At 36.8% G+C, this 18,918-nt stretch overlaps 1 protein-coding gene across 1 annotated transcript; it reads right to left on the bottom strand.

Moving 5' to 3' along the window:
* Nucleotides 1-6,199: 6,199 nt before the first annotated feature.
* LOC130835973 (zinc finger protein 200-like) lies at nt 6,200-7,417 on the bottom strand. The gene is given in 1 exon segment (XM_057707933.1): nt 6,200-7,417. A coding segment is annotated over 1 exon segment (1,218 nt).
* Nucleotides 7,418-18,918: the final 11,501 nt, after the last annotated feature.

Below are 18,918 nucleotides of genomic sequence, written 5' to 3'. Positions count from 1 at the left end.
CACCATTCTGTCTTCCAGGTCACTTATTCATTCTTCTGCCTTAATCTGCTATTGGTTCATTCTAGTGTATTTTTCATTTCAGTTATTGTATTTCTTATCTCTGTTTGTTCTTTAATTCTTCTAGGTCTTTGTTAACTTTTCTTGCTTCTTTTTGATCTTTGCATCCAGTGTTTTTTCAAAGTCCTGGATCATCTTCACTATCATTTTTCTGAATTCTCTTTCTGGAAATTTGCCTATCTCCACTTCATTTAGTTGTTTTTCTGGGGTTTTATCTTGTCCCTTTGTCTGATACGAATTCCTCTGCTGTTTTATTTTCTCTATCTTTCTATGGCTGTAGTTTTCAGTTCCACAGAATGAAATTCTATTGATAGTGCTTTATATTGCTGTCTGCCCTCTTGTGGAGTAACCTAGTGGCTTGTGTGTGCTTCCTGATGGGAGGGACTGGTGGTGGGTAGGGTCGGGTGTTGCGTTGGTGAGTGGAGCTCAGTAAAACTTTAATCCACTTGTCTGCCAATGGGTGGGGCTGCGTTCCCACCCTGTTGGTTGTTTGGCCTGAGGTGACGCAGCACTGGTGCTTACAGGCTTTTTGGTGGGTCTAATGGAAGCCTTCAGGAGGGCTCACAACAATTAGTATTTCCCAGAACCCCTGCCCTCCATGTCCTTGTCCCTATGGTGAGCCTCAGCTACCCCCCACCTCTGCAGCAACCCTCCAGCTCCAGCAGGTAGGTCTGGTTCAGTCTCCTATGGGGTCGCTGCTCCTTCCCCCTGGGTCCTGGTGCTCACATGGAGTCTCTGTTTCCCCCAGTCCTTTGGAGGTCCTGCCATCAGATCCCACTGGCCTTCAAAGTCTGATTATCTGGGGATTCCTCCTCCCATTATTGGACCCCTAAGTTGGGAAGCCTGATGTGGGGCTCAGCACCCTCAGTCCAGTGGGTGGACTCCTGTGGTATAACTGTTCTCCAGTTTTTGAGTCACCCACCCAGTGGCTATGGGATTCCATTTTATCATGATTGTGCCACCCCTATCATCCCATTGTGGGTTCTCCTTTGTCTCTGGAAGTTGTGTGTCTTTTTTGGTGTGTTCCAGTGTCTTTCTGTCAATGATTGTTCAGCTGTTTTTGTAATTCCAGTGCTCTTGCAAGAGGAAGTGAACACACATCCTTCTACTCCACCATCTTGAACCATCTCTCTCTTTTTATTGCTTAATGGTGAAATTTCAAGTGAATGGAAGTTTCAAAATTTGAGTTCCAACTTATCAGGTTTCTTTTTTCTTTGATGGTTAGTTCTTATAGTTTTATGTAGAGCAGTGGTCCCCATCTTTTTGGCACCAGAGATCAGTTTCACAGAAAACAATTTTTCCACAGAGCAGGGGTGGGGGATTTTTTCAGGATGATTCAAGCTCATTACATTTATTGTGCACTTTATTTCTATTATTATTACCTTGTAATATATAATGAAATAATTATACAACTCACCATAATGCAGAATCAGCAGGAGCCCTGAGCTTGTTTTCCTGCAACTAGATAGTCCCAGGACTATCTCAGTTGCACCCCACCTCTGCCACATCCCTTCAGCACCAGCAGAGAGGTCTGGTTCAGTCTCCTATGAGGTCATTGCTCTTTCCCCCGGGTCCTGGTGCTCACACTACTTTTTATATGCCCTCCAAGAGTGGAGTCTCTGTTTCCCCCTTTGCTTATATCCAGTCTATCTCATTTTGGTTGCTGCCACTGCAGAAAACCGTACTTCACAAATATAGAAAGTTGGAAATGAAATCAGGCTTTTCAGTGCTTTTGTGGCAATCTCAGAATATTCCACATTGACTTTAAACCAGAACATATGGAGATTTGAAGTTGTCTCAAACATACATTTGCGATCTCAAGCAGTTGATCCTCCTCTAGCATGGACAAAGTAGGCTTACCTGGCTTATTCACAAATGGGTTGCAGATCCATTCCCTCCCAGTTTGGGGGTCTTTTGTGGTTGGGAAGTAATGCTCAAACTCTTTTGAAAGCTGAGATAGGTGATCATGCACCACTTGGGAGAAAAAAAGGCTCTGGCTCAGTCTCTTTCAAAATCTCTGATAATGGCTGAAATACGTCAAAAATCCCAATATTCACTCATCACCCCCATAATTCCAGTTTGGCTTTGAATGCAGCCACTTTATCTGCTGACTTGAAAACAGTCGTCATTCTCCCCTGAAGTGACAGATTGAATTTGTTGAGCAGGTTGAATATGTCACACAAGTAAGTAAGTTTTGTGATCTATTCTGTGTCACTGAAATGTGCTGACAGTGGTGAGTGTTTTTCTAAAAGAAATCTCTGGAGTGATTCTCATAACTCAGAAACTCTGGCCAGTGATATACCTTTAAAAAGCCATGTCACTTCTGTGTATGAGAGATGTGTGTGCTCTGTGTCCATCTCCTCACAGAGCTGCATGAGCAGACATGAGTTAAGGGCATGTACTTTAATGTGGTTGATAATTTTAATTACTTCCTGCAAAATGTTGTTAAATTCAGGTGACATTTTTCAGCTAGCCAGCATTTCTCTATGAATGACACAGTGTATAAACTCACATTCAGAAGTGACCTCTCTGACCTGAGTAGTGAAACCAGAAAGCCATCCAGTCATGGCAGCTGCTGCACCCATGCATATATGAACAGAAAATTACCAGTTTAGTTTTCCTGATACGTAATCATTTAGAGACTTGAATAATTCTGCAGATGTAGTATTGGTTGGCAACAAAAATGCACTAACATGTCCCCGTGCACATCCTCCTGAAAAATATATCGCACAAAAACAAGCATCGCTGACTTGTTGTCAACATCAGTGGAGTCGTCAACCTGAATTGCATACCCTGGTGACCCATTAATCCTAATAACTGTGCCTGAATATCCTCTGCTATTTCATCAATTTGTCTAGTTATGGCACTAGCTGAAAGAGGAACGTGTGACACCTTTTGAACTGTAGCCTCTCCTAAATGTTCATGACAAATGTCCTTAGCAGTAGGCAGGTTCAACTCTTCACCAAAAGTAAAGCTCTTGTTAGCTTTAGCAATGCCATTAGCCACTAAGAATGATACTCTCAGTGCAGACACATTTGATGAAGTGGTGGCTTTCAAAAATTACTTCTGTTCTTTTTGTTCATATTAAAAAAAACAAAAACAAAAACAAAAAAAACCTCCAAAGCCTTGTCTTTTAATGCAGGGTGCTTGGTCCCCATGTGTCGAAGCAGTTTTGAAGGTTTCATGGCTTCTTTGGATAGCTGGTTGCCATATATTATGCAAAGCAGGCTTGGAGAATGTGAATCACCTGTTGCAATAAAGCCATAATTTAAGTGGGACTTTTTTAAATGCAGCTTTCTTTTTGTTGGCAGTCTTAAATTCTTCTGCTGTTTCATCATTGAGTCTTTCCCTCTTTTCAAAGAAGCTCTCCAGAGATGCTTGCTTTTTACTCATTTTGACTAGAGTTAACTTGCAGCCTTACCAAAACTGTCACTGAGACAAGTGCACGGTGTAGGAAAGAGGGAAAGAGGTGCGGATGGAAGATGTAAATAAAATAATGGGCAGGCCACAGGCAGACTAAAATAAGTGTCGGATTCTGACTTAAAGCCTTCCACCAGATGTAACTTTGTTGTCACTTGCCACTCACTGACAGGGTTTTGATATGTCTTCAAGCAATTTATTATGGTCTCTGTGCAGTCAAACCTCTCTGCTAATGATAATCTGTATTTGCAGCTGCTCCCTAGCACTAGCATCACTGATTTGCTCCATCTCAGATCATCAGGCATTAGATTCTCATAAGGAGAGTGCAACCTACATCCCTCACATACACAGTTCACAGTAGGGTTTGTGCTCCTTTGAGAACCTAATGCCATTGCTGATCTGACAGGAGGTGGAGCTCAGGAGATAATGCAAGTGATGGGGAGTGGCTGTAAATACAGATGAACCTGCACTCCCTTGTCCACCGCTCACCTCCTGCTGTGTGGCCTGGTTCCTAACAGTCCACAGACCAGTACAGGTACATGGCCCTGGGGTTGGGGACCCCTGATGTACACGATATCTTTGACAACACCAAGATTCTGCAAATATTTTCCTATTTTTATTCAGCATTTTATACTTTTAGATATACAGTTAGATCTAGAATTCATTATGAGTTATTTTTATACGGTGTGACGTAAAGTTTGAGAATCCTCTTTTACTATTAGAACATCCTTTTTTTTTTCTTAGCACAAATTGTTAGAAACACTACTTTTCTCTTTATTAAAATATCATGAGACACATGTAGAAAGTCAATTAGACATATATCCATACACTTTGGGAACTACATCTGTACACTGTCTTTTGTTCTACTAATCTATCCTTCCCTACAGAAATACTAGATTGGTTGATTATGATAGCTTATAAGTCTCACAATAAAGTGGTGTAAATTCTCCAAATTTATTCTCCTTTTCAAATTGTTTTGGCTATTCTATGTCTTTTCTCTTTTGATACAAATTATAGAATCAACTTTATAATTTCTTCAGAAATGACCTCCTTCAATTTTGTTTGGTATTTCTCTTAATGTATAGATCATTTTGAAGAATTAAAACATCTTAGCAGTGTTCAGTTGTCAGTCCATAAACATGGTACACATGTAAGGTCTTCATCAACATCTCTCAGCAGTGTTTTGCAGTTTTTGTTTTTTTTTCTTTTTTTGGTAGATGGTATAATTTTTAACTATAAATTTTAACAGAACTGAGAAATTACTGAACATTACATTCAGAGAAGTGGCTAGTTTTGCAAATATATAATTAAAAATAACTTTCCTATGTAAGAGCAATAACCAACTAGAAAAATATAATGAAAAAAACTATTTACAATAACAAAATTGTGAAGAACTTACATGAAGAAAATTAGAAAAACTTAGGAATATTCTAATCAATGAAAAACTATGTTTCTGGATGGGAAACAAAATTTGTAAAGGTAATTTTCCAATAGTATTGATATATAGGATTTAACCTATTCCAATCAAAATACCAATGTAAAACCTTAGGAAATCTAAGAACAGCAAGGCTGATCGAGAATCTGTAAAATGACACACCACAGGATCAGTCCCGTGAAGGCACCACTGGCCTTGCCTCTGGCAGACAAGTCAGGAAAGCCTGGGTATCAGGAGGCCAAAGAGAACAAATATCCACTACAATGAGGACACTGGAACCCTGTCTCCTGAGGGGTAATGGGAGCTAGCCACTGGAGAGATAATTTCTAAGAGTAAAAACACTTTGTTTGTGAGGTAGTGACCACCCCATTGCCAAAGGTCTAAAGAGAGTTAAGCATATGGCAAGGTTACTGACCAGCCATGGATCCAAGCCAGTGTCTTCCTCCTCCTCTGCAGGCCCTTGGGGTTTCCCTCCTAGCAGGTTTTCTTCTTGACTCAATAGAGAGGCAAGATTCTAAAGAGCTTTTCCAGGAGCGGAGCTGGGTGGCTAGGCCTGAGCGAACCAAACTTCTTTCGGCAAGGGAAAGGCATGAGAGAGCTGTTTGAGCAACTAACAACTGAACAAAATAGAGTAAGAGCAGTAGACACTTTTAAATTACACTGTGAAAAGGATTTCTGTACAACAGTCACTTTTCACCACAAACTGCAAATGTTATTGAAATTGATTGTTAGTTTAGATCACTTACAAATGGCAGAGTAAGTCTTTGACATTCACTTGCTGTATTTTCCTATATTCCAAAGTAAACAATCCCTTTAACTCTCAAGCTTAAGGGTATCCTTAGAGGGTTATATGAGTTGCTAATAGAAGCTGTTGACCCAAGTCAGTAGTTGGTTCTTCCAAGGGAACAGAGTTCCAGATGAGGACCTTTACGTTATTTCTCAAGTGTGAATTCCTATGTGGGGGAAAAACTGGATATACTTTCAGTACACTTGTTACTCATCACCTTGAAGGTAAGCAGCCCCCAGACTCATATTTCAAAGCCTTTTTAGGGAAAGGGATCTGTGATCTGTACATCCTTGTATAAGCTCACAAAAGCTCCTTAGTCCAAAAAGCCTGGTTGCTAACTGAGGTATAGCCCTTGAGGATGTTTTTTTTTCCCCTGTGAATTTTCTAAAAACTTGAGGTTTCAGCAAACATGGGTATTTATCCAATTTTGGCTATAATGAGGTTTTCTTATCTGTATCTTTTCAGATAGCCTGGGAATTCAGAATTCCTGACAGAGTATTTCAGGTTGAGGCAGGACCATCAGACCTTTCCCAATCCCACTTCTCTTTTTGGGTCTTACATGCTGAGTGGATTTTTTCATGCTGGGTACAGTTTGACAGCTGACCAAACCTTCTCCCACACTTTTTACAACCATATGGCCTCTCAGCCTCATGACTCTGCAGATGAATCACAAATTCTTTGTTTCCTGGGAAGGTTTTCCCACATTCTGGACACTTAAATATCTTCTCCCTTATATGGATTCCTTCATGGCAACTCCGATGAGAATTCTGACGAAAGTTTTTCCCACGCTGAGAACATGAATAAGGTTTCTCTCCTGTATGAATTCGCTCATGTTTATTAAGGTTCGTTTTATGACTGAAGCTTTTCCCACAGTGACTACAATCATAGGGTTTTTCTCCAGTGTGAGTCCTCTGGTGGGAAATAAGGTAAGAACTTTCAGTAAATTGTTTCCCACACAATGGACAAGTATACCATCTTCTTGTTCTCCTATTTCTGGTAAGTGCGATAATGTTGATATCCACATATTTTGAGAGTTCCTCTAATGCAGTATCATTTTCTATGGTAACTAAAAGATTTCTCATTTTCCCTTCCTTTGGAATGGATCCATTTAGTCTTTCTTCTTTTTGGCAATCTGGAGGTTGCTCAGAGACCACAGAACAATCCATTTCATCACAATCTGGAGACTTTTCTCTATGATCTTTATTCTCTACAGGTTCCTTCTGAAGATCTTCACCCTCTGGATTACTGTTACTGACCAATAACATCATCTCCCCAATATTGTCTTCTTCCATCTCTGAGGTGGGCTGCTGAGCAGGATCCAGGCTTACACATTCTTCTTGGGAGTGAAATACATTCAAATCCTCAAAGACCACCAGCTCCTCAGACTCAGCTTTCAAACACAGAGACACTGTCTCCTGTTTCTGCTGGATTCCTTCTCTGGGTAGAAGCTTCACTAAGGGACGAGGTTGCACTCTGTTCTGAAGGTTTGAGCTCACATCCTTCACAATAACCAAGGTCCCCTTGACTTTCTGACTGGGCTGGACTAGGCTTGACTTGGGCAAGAAGGTGAGGAAGTGCTCCAGAACCAGCTGATGAATGGTCTTGGGCCCACCAGTAGCATCTCAAAGTAGGTCTTAGCCCAGCTTGGAGTTGGGAGGAACTCTCAGTATAAAGGACTGCTTTGGTTTTGGGGTCATAGGAACCACTTTTGCAGCCATCGTGCCTTGAAATCATATATCACACTTGTTTCTGCAGAGCTCTGAGAGCTACTTCTTACTGGAGGAAACCTGTCAGTCACGCTGCATATGAGAGAAACCATGGGTCAGGAAGGGGATGCCTGCACTCCAATATGTGCTTGGGTAGTGAGACCACATGAGATCTAAAGCTGAAAGGAAAGATAAGGTGCTATAGGGAACTCACAACTGAAAGGAAGATACCTGAATCTGATACTCTTAGCAAGACCTGAATGGAATATCCTGAGAATGAAAGCAGATGTGTGAACCTCAAGCGCCAAACAGAAGGGAGCAAAGACAACCATCAGAAGACCAAGAGCCATCCTCCTGAGAATGTGAAGTGCAAACTCCACTGTAAAGAACCGTGTAACTCATGCTGAAAAAAAGAAATGCGCTAGAAGACTGGAAATCCAGGGTCCAATCCCGAGGGCATCTGTTTAGAAGTCAGGTTGGCCGCTGAATCTGGCCTCACTGTGCCCCTTGGACCGCCGGTCCCTCGGATGCCCTTCCGGGGGCAGCTGATGGCTCAAGGAGCAAACGCAAGGCCACAAGAGGTGCCTACATGTGTCCTGCCGACTGCTCTTCACCCTCAAAGTCCCATAAGAGCGACAGAGGACATCCCAGTAGGGCCCACCGGGCCAAGCCCACTCTGCAGCCTCTCCCCACTAACCAAAGGGCACCTTCACTGCGATGCCCAGCTGGCGGCATTACCTGGGGTGCGCTCCCGGCTGCCTATCCGGCCAGGCTCCCCCAGCAATAGACTCAGTTCCGCTCCTCAGAGGCCGTCTCAGCCCAGCCTGGTTCCCGCCCTTCCGGAGTCCCTCACCTCTTGGGGTTCTGCCGCCCCTGGGGACAGGCCAGAAACCCAGACTCGGGGAGAGACCGGGAAACTAGGCGCGAGAGGCCAAGCCCACCCCTCGCCCTTCGGAGTGTCCTCACAGGCTGCGGGCGACTATTGGTGTGAGCAGCTGTCAGTTGGAGAGGACGGCGGGGGCGCGGTGCCTCCTGGGAGGCCGGGTGCCTCAGCAGCCGTGACGTCACACCCGGTACCTCGTTTCCGGTGCGGAAGGTTTGACTCCTCGTTTGGAGCGGGCAGTCTGCGCTCGAGAAGGCGAGGCTCGAGGCCGGCCGGCGGAGCTCTTAGGCAGCAGGAAGGCCAGGTTGGTAGCAGCCGTGCTCCCTGTGGCTGTACCCGGGAGACCGAAAGCAGAAGGCTGGCTCCAGCCCTCCAAGACAGGTTGGCACCACTCCAGGTACGGACGGTCTCACTACAGGGGCTGCTGGGAAGTCTTTTTTGCAGTTTTTAGTACAGAGGTCTTGTATGTCTTTGTTAAAATTATCTCATTATATTTTAATATTATGTTAATATTATTTTATATATCATGTTCCAAATATTCATATTATTATATAGAAGCAATATGATTTTTATATTGGTCTTCTATTACATGACCTTATTAAATTTACTTCTTTCTAGTAGACTTTCTATAGATCATTTAGGGTTTTCTCCATGTTTACAATCATATCATCTGTGAATAAAGACAGTTTTGCTTCTTCCTTTCTAGTTTAGTTGTGTGATTTGTTTTATCCCCCTCGCCCTTATTTAACTTGCCAGCTAGGCTTTCTAGCATTACGTTGCATAAGAATAGGCATAATTTCCCTTTATCTCTTCTTGGGGAGAAAATATTCAGTCTTTCACTTTGTTCAGAACTAAACTTGATATGAATTGTGAGTTTTTTTATTGATGTTCTTTATTGAACTTAAAAATCCTCCTCTATATCTAGCTTGCTGAGCATTTTCATGACTGAGTGCATTTTGCCAAATATTTTTCTTAAATTAATTAGCATGATCATGTGGATTTTCTCTGTTATTATATTAATATGGGGGATTTCATTTTTTTTTCAAATATTCAGGTAATCTTTCATTATTGGGTTAACCACAATTAATTAGTCATGATGGATTATTTTTTAATATATTGCTGGATTCAATTTGCTATACAAGTAGAGCGTTATAGTATAGTACTAGAAAATACCCACCAGATTTATTCACACACACACATATTTAAATATATTTCAGGATACTTTCTAAAGGCATTTTCAATACTGTTCTCAAATATAAATTAAGAAACTTTGTAAAAAGCCCCAACTTAATGTTTTTTAATTACTCCATTTATCAAATTATTACGCATCCTGTTTGTTGATTTCTTATTTATTCAAAGACAGTTAACTTGGAAGTTATTTTTGTATTGTATTCAATTTGCTACCAAAGATCACTTTCTTTTGTAATATCCATAACATATCTTAAATGTTGAGCCAAAGAGGATGCTGGTAATAAATTCAAGTGATTGTTTTGCTGTTCCTAATGATTGTGACTTTTTTTCTTCTACTGATAACTAAGAAAACATGTGTTTTTCTCACTATTTCCAACATAACCCCAAGGGTAATTTTTTATTAAGCTTAGTCAATTTTTATTATTATATTTTATTTATTTAATTGTTCATGCATTCAATAAATATTTAAACATCATTATTTGGAAGGCCATTTTCTAAAACATCTCTGTGGTAAGGTAATTAGTAAATATGCTTTTGCATCTCTACTCTTTGCTTCTCTATTGTATCCCTTTCATTTAAATCGAAGGCATGAGATAAATGCTGAAAAATAAAACATGAATAGGAGCAAAAGATGATGATTTTGGGAGAAGCATTGAGGTTTAGGGTTTGTAACATTAGGGTAATGTAAACTTAAAATCTCAATCTGTATGTGTTCTTCATTACCATGGTGTGTAATTTGTCTGAGATTATAGATTGGAATTGTTTTTAAAATGTAAGTTATTCTCTGATCACATCCACCTCTATTTTAGACTTCAATTTTTTCCTAAAGATAATGTTTCTACTCTTTGCAATTTGAAAATTATATTCTCCTTCAGAAATAAGGCAGAAACATATATGGATGATGTAACACAATTATTACAATTAAATCTTCTTCACCAGAAATCATCTTCATGACAGATTGCAATATTGTTCCCAGTTCTTGCCTGCTTTTTGTATTTACACCCTTTGTCATGCCATATGCCAGTTTATTCCATTAGAGATTAAGTATATTCCCCTAGCCCAATTGATATTTAGCTTAGTTATGTTATTTATTTGACCAATGGGATGCTGGTGGCAGTAACAATGTATCCTATCTGTTCTGAGACTAGCTCTTAAGAGGTATTACATGAATTTTGCCCTTCTTGGGCATCTGCCGTTATTATCAGAAGATTATCAGAAGAACATCCACTGGTTAAAAGAGAATGAGAGATTAGTGTCACAATCATGAATCTAATATGTATGAGAGCTAAATCCAGCCAAGCCTAAGTGGACCAGTGGACATATGAACAAAAATAAATTATTGTAGTCTCAAGCTACAATTTTGTTGTGATTTTTTAAATAGTAGTAGTATAGATTTCTGTATATTCATTACTGTCATATTGTATGTATTCCAAAATTATATAAGCAGAAAACTCCTCAGTAAGTTGGAATTAGAACATGGTAATTTATATAGTGCTTACTTTTTTTAACAGTCTCAAGTCATGACTGATTTTCCTTCTTGCATTCTTGCCTCTATTACTTGAACATATAGCTCTTTCTTACTCTTATTTGACTTTGCACTTTATTTCCCTTACACTTTTACTTAGATGATTACATATGTTACCTGCTTTCATTAAAGTGAGGTTTTCCAATAACGATGGCATGATGATGATGTGAACTACCAATTATTTTCATTTTTTTTGAGTAGAAGAGAGTGTTATACAATGATGCCCTTTCTGTTAATGAAATCTTTACTCATTTTCATTATCACTTTATTAATTCTTTATTGATGACACAGTAAACTTTCACAGGGACATACATATTTATATATAATCCATGTTATTTCCTTCTAAGATATTATGCAGAAGAGTAAATATATATATATATATATATATATATATATATATGTATATGCCATCCTAAGATCCGGTTTTCAGTACTTAGAATATAAATTTGAGCAAATTATTTCTTTTGGGCTCAGTTTTTATCATTAATACAATGACTATTACTATCTATTACTGTCTATAATGTAGTATTATACTGAACTATTACATTGTTTTTTCTTTTATTCCTTTGCATGAATTTCAATACTAGCAATGTTGGGGAAATATAAAAATCAGTCACACACAAATATCCTCTGCTTTCCATATTTACCCAGACCAAACTCTTGTTAGTATACTTATGTATTCATGTGCTTACATTTATCTATTTACTATTTATATATATACTGATAATGTACCTTTTATTTTTAGATAAATGATATAATTATATGTATCCATCCTCTATTATAATTTTATTTGAGTGGACCCTTGTGGATTCCTTACATCAGCCCTGTCTTTAGAAACCTTGATTTTTTTCACATAACTTTAATAAAAAATCTGGGATGTTAACTGAGTATAAACTCTTAATGACAGGGAAACAAGTTTTATCTGTTATGTCATCTCCCTTAAAAAGTTACCCAGTATTTTGCTTATGTAAATGAAACATATTCTACACATGGCAGGATGAAACATCTGCAAATGTATGACTTTCAGTAATTTAACTATTTTTTATTATTTAAAGCTAGGTTTTTCCTTATTTTGGAGTTTTTTTTTTTTTAAGTTGAATAATATCCCCTCAGGCATAGAAGAAAGGTTTAAATTGTTCAAAAGTTAAGTTTTTAATAATTATAATTTAAGGATTTTTTTCCTCAATACTATTTTAGAGTTTGAAGGGAGAATTCCTTGTGCTCTTAGATTCTCTATTTTCCTCAGTACCAACTGTTTAAATGGTGAACATTTTATTTATCCTTCTAATTATGAAAATAATATTCTAAAAATAATCATCCAAATCACTTTATTATTTAAAAATGTATTAATTTATAATTTGAGTTTGTACAATCTTGTGGGAAGTTCAGGTATACCTATAATTAAGAAGTAATATACACATGAAAATTTCATAGATTTTTAAAATAATTAATTAATTTATTTATTTCTTGGCCACATTGGATCTTCGTTGCTGCATGCATGCTTTCTCTAGCTGTGGCAAGTGGGGGTTACTCATTGTGGTGTGCAGGCTTCTCATTGCAGTGTTTCTTTTGTTGTGGAGCATGGGCTTTAGGCTTGCAGCCTTCAGTAGTTGCGGCACGTGAGCTCAGTAGTTGTGGCTCATGGGCTGTAAAGCACAGGCTCAGTTTTTCCGTGGCATGTGGGATCATCCTGGACCAGGGATCGAACCCATGTGCCCTGCATTTGGCAGGTGGATTCTTAACCACTGTGCCACCAAGGAAGTCCCTCATTGACATTTTATAAAATGTATTTTGGCAGTTCTGATCAGTGTTTGGCATTATTATGGTAGTTATTACTACATGTTAATCCTAATTTTTTTTAAATAATAATTTTTAAAATACAATAAATAAAAAAGAATATTTTTAAAATAATTTAAAATAATAGTTTCAAAATAAAAAAACATAGTTTCTATGTGTGATTGTTTTAAATAGATATTGACAACAATCTACTTGCCATACAAACTATTCTCTCTTCATTTAGGAGAATTTCAAACTATCATTTTACTATTTTTTAATTTTTTTATTGAAGTATAGTTGAATTACAACTTTGTATTAATTATTGCTATACAACAAACTGACTCTGAGTATAAATTATACTCAGAATGTATATATATTTTTTCCTATTTTTTTCCATTATGGCTTATCAAAGAATATTGAATATTGTTCCCTGTGCTATACAGTAAGACCTTGTTGTTTATCCATTCTATATATACCAGTTTTCATCTGCTAATCCCAAACTCCTAATCCAACCCTCTCTCACACCCCTCCCTGTTGGCAACCACCAGTCTATTCTCTATGTCCCTGATTCTATTTCTGTTTCATAGATAGGTTCATTTGGTCATATTTTAGATTCCACATATAAGTGATATCATATGGTGTTTGTGTTTCTCTTTCTGACTTGCCTCACTTAGTATGATAATCTTTAATTGCATCCACATTGTTGCAAATGGCATTATTTCATTCTTTTTTATGGCTTTGTAGTATTCCATCATATGTATGTACCACATCTTTATCCATTCATCTGTCAGTGGAAATTTAGGCTGTTTCTGTGTCTTGGCTATTGTGAATATTGCTGCTATGAACATACAGGTGCATGTATCTTTTTGAATTATGGTTTTTCTGGATATATGTCCAGGAGTGGGATTGTTGCATAACATGGTAATCTTATTTTTAGTTTTCTGGGAACCTCCATACTGTTTTCCACAGTGGCCAACTTACATTCCCACCAAGAGTGTAGGAGGGTTTGCTTTTCTTCACACACTCTCCAGTATTTGTTATTTGTAGACATTTTGGTGACAGCCATTCTGACCTACATGAACATTCTGATCTATGTGAAGTGGTAGTTCATAATACTTCATAATAGATTCTTTTTTTTTTTTTTTAGGATTTTCAAGTAGCTTTTATTTTTATCAAGTTAGATATGCTCAAGACTTAAAGGGGCAATTTATTCTACAATGCTTTTGTAAAAATAAAAAAATAACTAAATAAATAAATAATTAAAATAAAAGAGCAGTCCAAGCTGTATACACTACCCACATTTTCTCACTTTAGAGAATCAACCACTTTTAATAATTTTGGTTGATTGTAGATATTTACCTCCAATTTTCTAAATAATGTGTCTATTTTTCTAGTCTTTAGCTTTTTAATTTTTGGTATTTATTAACTTCTCGTTACAGAAGATAAGAATTTATCTCTTTTTCACTTCCCATCCCCATCCTGATCCCATCATACACATATGAACTAAACATCTCCAAATTTCCCAAAATACATTGTAGTTTAATCTATATAAATATTCAGAGTTTACATTATTAGGACTATGTTGGTTCTATTCAGAGCTTAGAAATAAGGTAAACTTTTCCTTTCCGCTCAGCTGATTATATTTTTGATTTGCATTTCACTAAGAATTAGAGGTGTTGAGCATCTTTTCATGTGTTATTGTTCATCTGTATTTCTCCTTTGGAGAAATGTCTCTTTAGGTCTTCTGCCCATTTTTCAATTGGGTTGTTTGTTTTTTTGTTTTCGAGCTATATGAGCTGTTTGTATATTTTGGAAATTAAATTGTTGGACATGTCATTTGCAAATATTTTCTTCCGTTCTGTAGGTTGTCTTTTCATTTTGCTTATGGTTTCCTTTGCTGTCCAGAAGCTTGTACATTTGACTAGGTACCATTTGTTTATTTTTGTTTTTATTTTTATTGCCTTGGGAGCCTGACCTAAGAAAACATTGGTATGATTTATGTCAGAGAATATTTTGCCTATATTCTCATCTAGGAGTTTTAAGGTGTCATGTCTTATGTTTAAGTCTTTAAGCCATTTTGAGTTTCTTTCTGTGTATGGTGAGAGGGTATGTTTTAACTTTACTGATTTACACGTGGCTGTCCACCTTTTCCAACACCACTTGTTGAAGACACTCTTTTTTCCATTGTATATTTCTGACTCATTTGTTGAAGGTTAATTGTCCATACGTGTGTGGGTTTATTTCTTGGCCCTCTATTCTGTTACATTGATGCATATATCTGTTTTTGTGCCAATGCCAGGCTGTTTTGATTACTGTAGCTTTGTAGTATTGGCTGAAGTCTGGGAAGTTTATGCCTCCTAATTTGCTCTTTTTTCCTATAGATTGCTTTGACAATTCTTGGTCTTTTGTGGTTCCATATAAATTTTAGGATTATTTGTTCTAGTTCTGCATAAAAGGTCATGGGTAATTTGATAGGGATCTCATTAAATCTTTAGATTGCTTTGGGTAGTATGGCCATTTTAGCAGTATTAATTCTTCCAATCCAAGAGCATGGGATATCTTTCCATTTCTTTGAATCATTTTGAATTTCCATTATTAATGTTTTAGAGTAGTCAGCATATAAGTCTTTCATCTCCTTGGTCAGGTTTATTTTTAAGTATTTTATATTTGATGTTGATTTTAAAACATATTATTTCTTTTCTACAGTCCCTTTCTGATATTTCATTGTTGGTGCAAGGAAATGCAACCAATTTCTGCATGTTAATCTTGAATCCTGTTACCTTGCTGAATTTGTTTATCTTTTCTAGTAGTTTTTGTGTGCAGTATTTAGGGTTTTCTATATATAGTATCATATCATCTGCATATAATGACAATTTTACCTCTTCCCTACCAATCTGGATACATTTTAATTATTTTTATTGTCTGACTGCTGTGTCTCGAACTTCCAATACTATGTTGAAGAGAAGTGGTGAGAGTGAGCATCCTTGTCTTGTTCCAAATTTTAGTGGGAAAGATTTCAGCTTTTCACCAATGAGTATTATATTGGCTGTGTGTTTGTCATAAATAGCTTTTACTATTTTGAGATATGGTCCCTCTATATCCAATTTGGTAAAAGTTTTTATCATGAATGGATGTTGAATTTTGTCAAGTGATTTCTCTACATCTATTGAGATAACCATGTGATTTTTGTGTTTTCTTTTGTTTATGTAATGTATCAATTTGCATATGTTAAACCATCCTTGTGAACTTGGGATGAATCCCACTTTGTTGTGACATATGATCTTTTTTATGTGTTATTGGATTCAGTTTGCTAATATTTTGTTGAGAATTTTTGTATCTATATTCAGCAAAGATATTGGCATGTGATTTTCTTTTTTTGTGGGTATCTTTGTCTGGTTTTGGTATCAGGGTGATTGTGGCTTCATAGAATGTCCTTGGGAGTGTTCCTTCCTCTTCAGTTTTTTGGCAGTTTGAGAAGGATTGGTATCAGTTCTTCTTTGTGTGTTTAGTAGAATTTGTGTGTGAAACCATCTGGTCCTGGACTTTTGTTTGTAGGGAGTTTTTAAATTACAGATTCTATTTCAGTTCTAGTGAGCAGTCTGTTCTAATTATCTATTTATTCTTCATTCAATTTTGGTTGGCTGTATGCTTCTAGAAACTTGTGCATTTCTTTTAGTTTGTCAGATTTGTTGGCATATAATTGTTCATAGTATTCCTTTATTTATTTTTTTGTATTTCTGTGGTATCACTTATTATGTCTCTTTTTCATTTCTTACTTTGTTTATTTGTGTTCTCCCTCTTTTTTTTTCTTGGTGAGCCTGGCCAGAGATTTGCCAATCTTGTTTATCCTTTCAAAAAACCAGATCTTGGTTTTGTTGCCTTTTTTTCTATTTTTTTTAATCTCTTATTTATTTCCTCTCTGATCTTTATTATTTCTGTCCTTCTGCTGACTTTAGGTTTTGTTTATTCTTCTTTTACTAATTCTTTTAAGTGGTAGGTTAGGTTTATTTGACATTTTTAATGTATTTTGAGGAAGGCCTATATTGCTGTGAACTTCCCCTAATCACTGCTTTTGCTGCATCCCATAGATTTTGTGTTTTCATTTTCATTTGTCTCAATGTATTTTTTTAATTTCCTCTTTGATTTCATTATTTATCCATTGTTTTTTGGCAGCGTGTTGTTTAGTCTCCATGTAATCATTTTTTTCTCATTTCTTTTTCTGTGGTTAATTTCTAGTTTCATGCCGTTGTGGTCTGAAAAGATGCTTGAGATAATTTCTATACTCTTAAATTTGCTGAGGCTTGTTTTGTGACTAGCAAGAGGTTAATCCCAGAGAATGTTCCATGTACACTTGTAAAGACTGTGTATTCTGGTTTTTTGTTTTGTTTTGTTTTTTGTTTTTGAATATAATGTCCTGAAAATGTCGATTAAGTCTAATTGTTCTATTGTATCATTTAGTATCTCTCTTGCCTTATTGATTCTCTGTCTGGAAGATCTGTCCATTAATGTGAGTGGGGTGTTAAATTCTCCTACTATTATTGTACTCCTATTAATTTCTCCCCTTATGTCACTTAGTATTTGTTTTCTGTATTTGGGTACTCCTGTATTAGGTGCATATATGTTGACAAGTGTAAAATCATCTCCTGTTTTGATCCTTCTATCATTATACAGTGTCCTTCTTCATTTTTCTTGATGGCCTTTGTTTTTAAAATCTATGTTGTCTGATATGAGTATTGAAACCACCACTTGTCATTTCCATTTGTATGAAATATTTCTATCCCCTCAATTTTAATCTATGTGTGTCCTTTGCCTTAAAGTGGATCTCTTGGAGGCAGCATATCATAGACTCTTGTTATGTTAATGCAATATGTCACTCTGTGTCTTTTGATTGAAAAATTCAGTTCATTGACATTTAAGGTAATTATTTAGAGAGATATATTTATTGCCATTTTAAACTGTGTTTTCTGGTTGATTTTATATTTCTTTTTTGTCCCTTTCTTTTTCTTTTTTGTTTTCCCTTTTGTGGCTTGGTAATTTTCTTTTGTATCATACTTATGTTCTCCTCTTTTTGGTTTAGTAAATCTATTGTATGTTTTTGATTTGTTGTTACCCTGTTTTTCAAGTATGTTAACCCCTTCTTATATCTACTTGCCTTAGACTGGTTATCATATAGGCTCAAACACATTCTAGGAAAAAAGTATGTACATTTTCTTACTCTCCTCCCCACATTTTATGATTTTGATGTCCTCTTTTACATCTTCATGTTCATCCTTTTGCTATTCATTGTGGCTATCATCATTTTAACAGAAAAGTTTTGGCTTTTGACTTTTAAATCTGTGTACTGTACTGACTTATTTAAGTGATTCATTTTCCAGTTGTGATTTTCTCTTTCCTATAGACTCTTTTGTCTTTTCTATTTAGAGAAGACCTTATACTATTTCCTTTGTATAGGTTTAGTATTGCTGTATTCTTTTACTTTTTGCTTGTCTGAGAAATTATTTATCTCTTTTTCTATTCTAAATGTTAATCTTGCTGGGTAGAGTATCCTGGGTTGCAGATTTTTCCCTTTCAGGACTTTGAATAAATCTTGCCACTCCCTTCTGGCCTACAACGTTTCTGTTAGAGAAATTAGCTGGTAGCCTTATAGGGGTTCCCTTATAATTAACTCTTTGTTTTTCTCTTGCTGTCTTTAGAATCCTTTCTTTATCTTTAACTTTTGCCATTTTTATTTTAAAATGTCCTTGTGTAGGTCTGTTGGGTTTATCTTGTTTGGTCTTCTCTGCTTCCTGTACCTGGGTATGTGTTTCCTTCTTTCATTCTTCAGCATTATTCATTCAGCTATTCATTTCCTTTAGCTCAGCTTTCATCTCTGAAAATGAATTTTCTATTTTTTCTTTGTTCCTCTTTTATAGTTTCTAGTTCCTTTTTACAGTAATCTGCATTTCTGTCAATACCCTTTCTTACCTCCTTTCTGAAATTGCTGTCTATTAGACTGAAGAGGTCTGCTTCATTGTTTGTTCTTTCAAGGGAGTTCTCTTGGTGTTTTAACCGGGAGAGGTTCCTCTGCTTCTTCATTTATATTTCTCTTACTCTGTGTGCTTAGGTGAAACAATTATCTACTGTGGTCTTGGAGAGCTA

Source organism: Hippopotamus amphibius, chromosome 14 (genome assembly GCF_030028045.1).
Source record: "Hippopotamus amphibius kiboko isolate mHipAmp2 chromosome 14, mHipAmp2.hap2, whole genome shotgun sequence".
Taxonomy (NCBI): Eukaryota; Metazoa; Chordata; class Mammalia; order Artiodactyla; family Hippopotamidae; genus Hippopotamus; species Hippopotamus amphibius.
The sequence above is the reverse complement of the archived record's forward strand: the minus strand, read 5'-3'. Positions and strand labels throughout refer to the sequence as shown.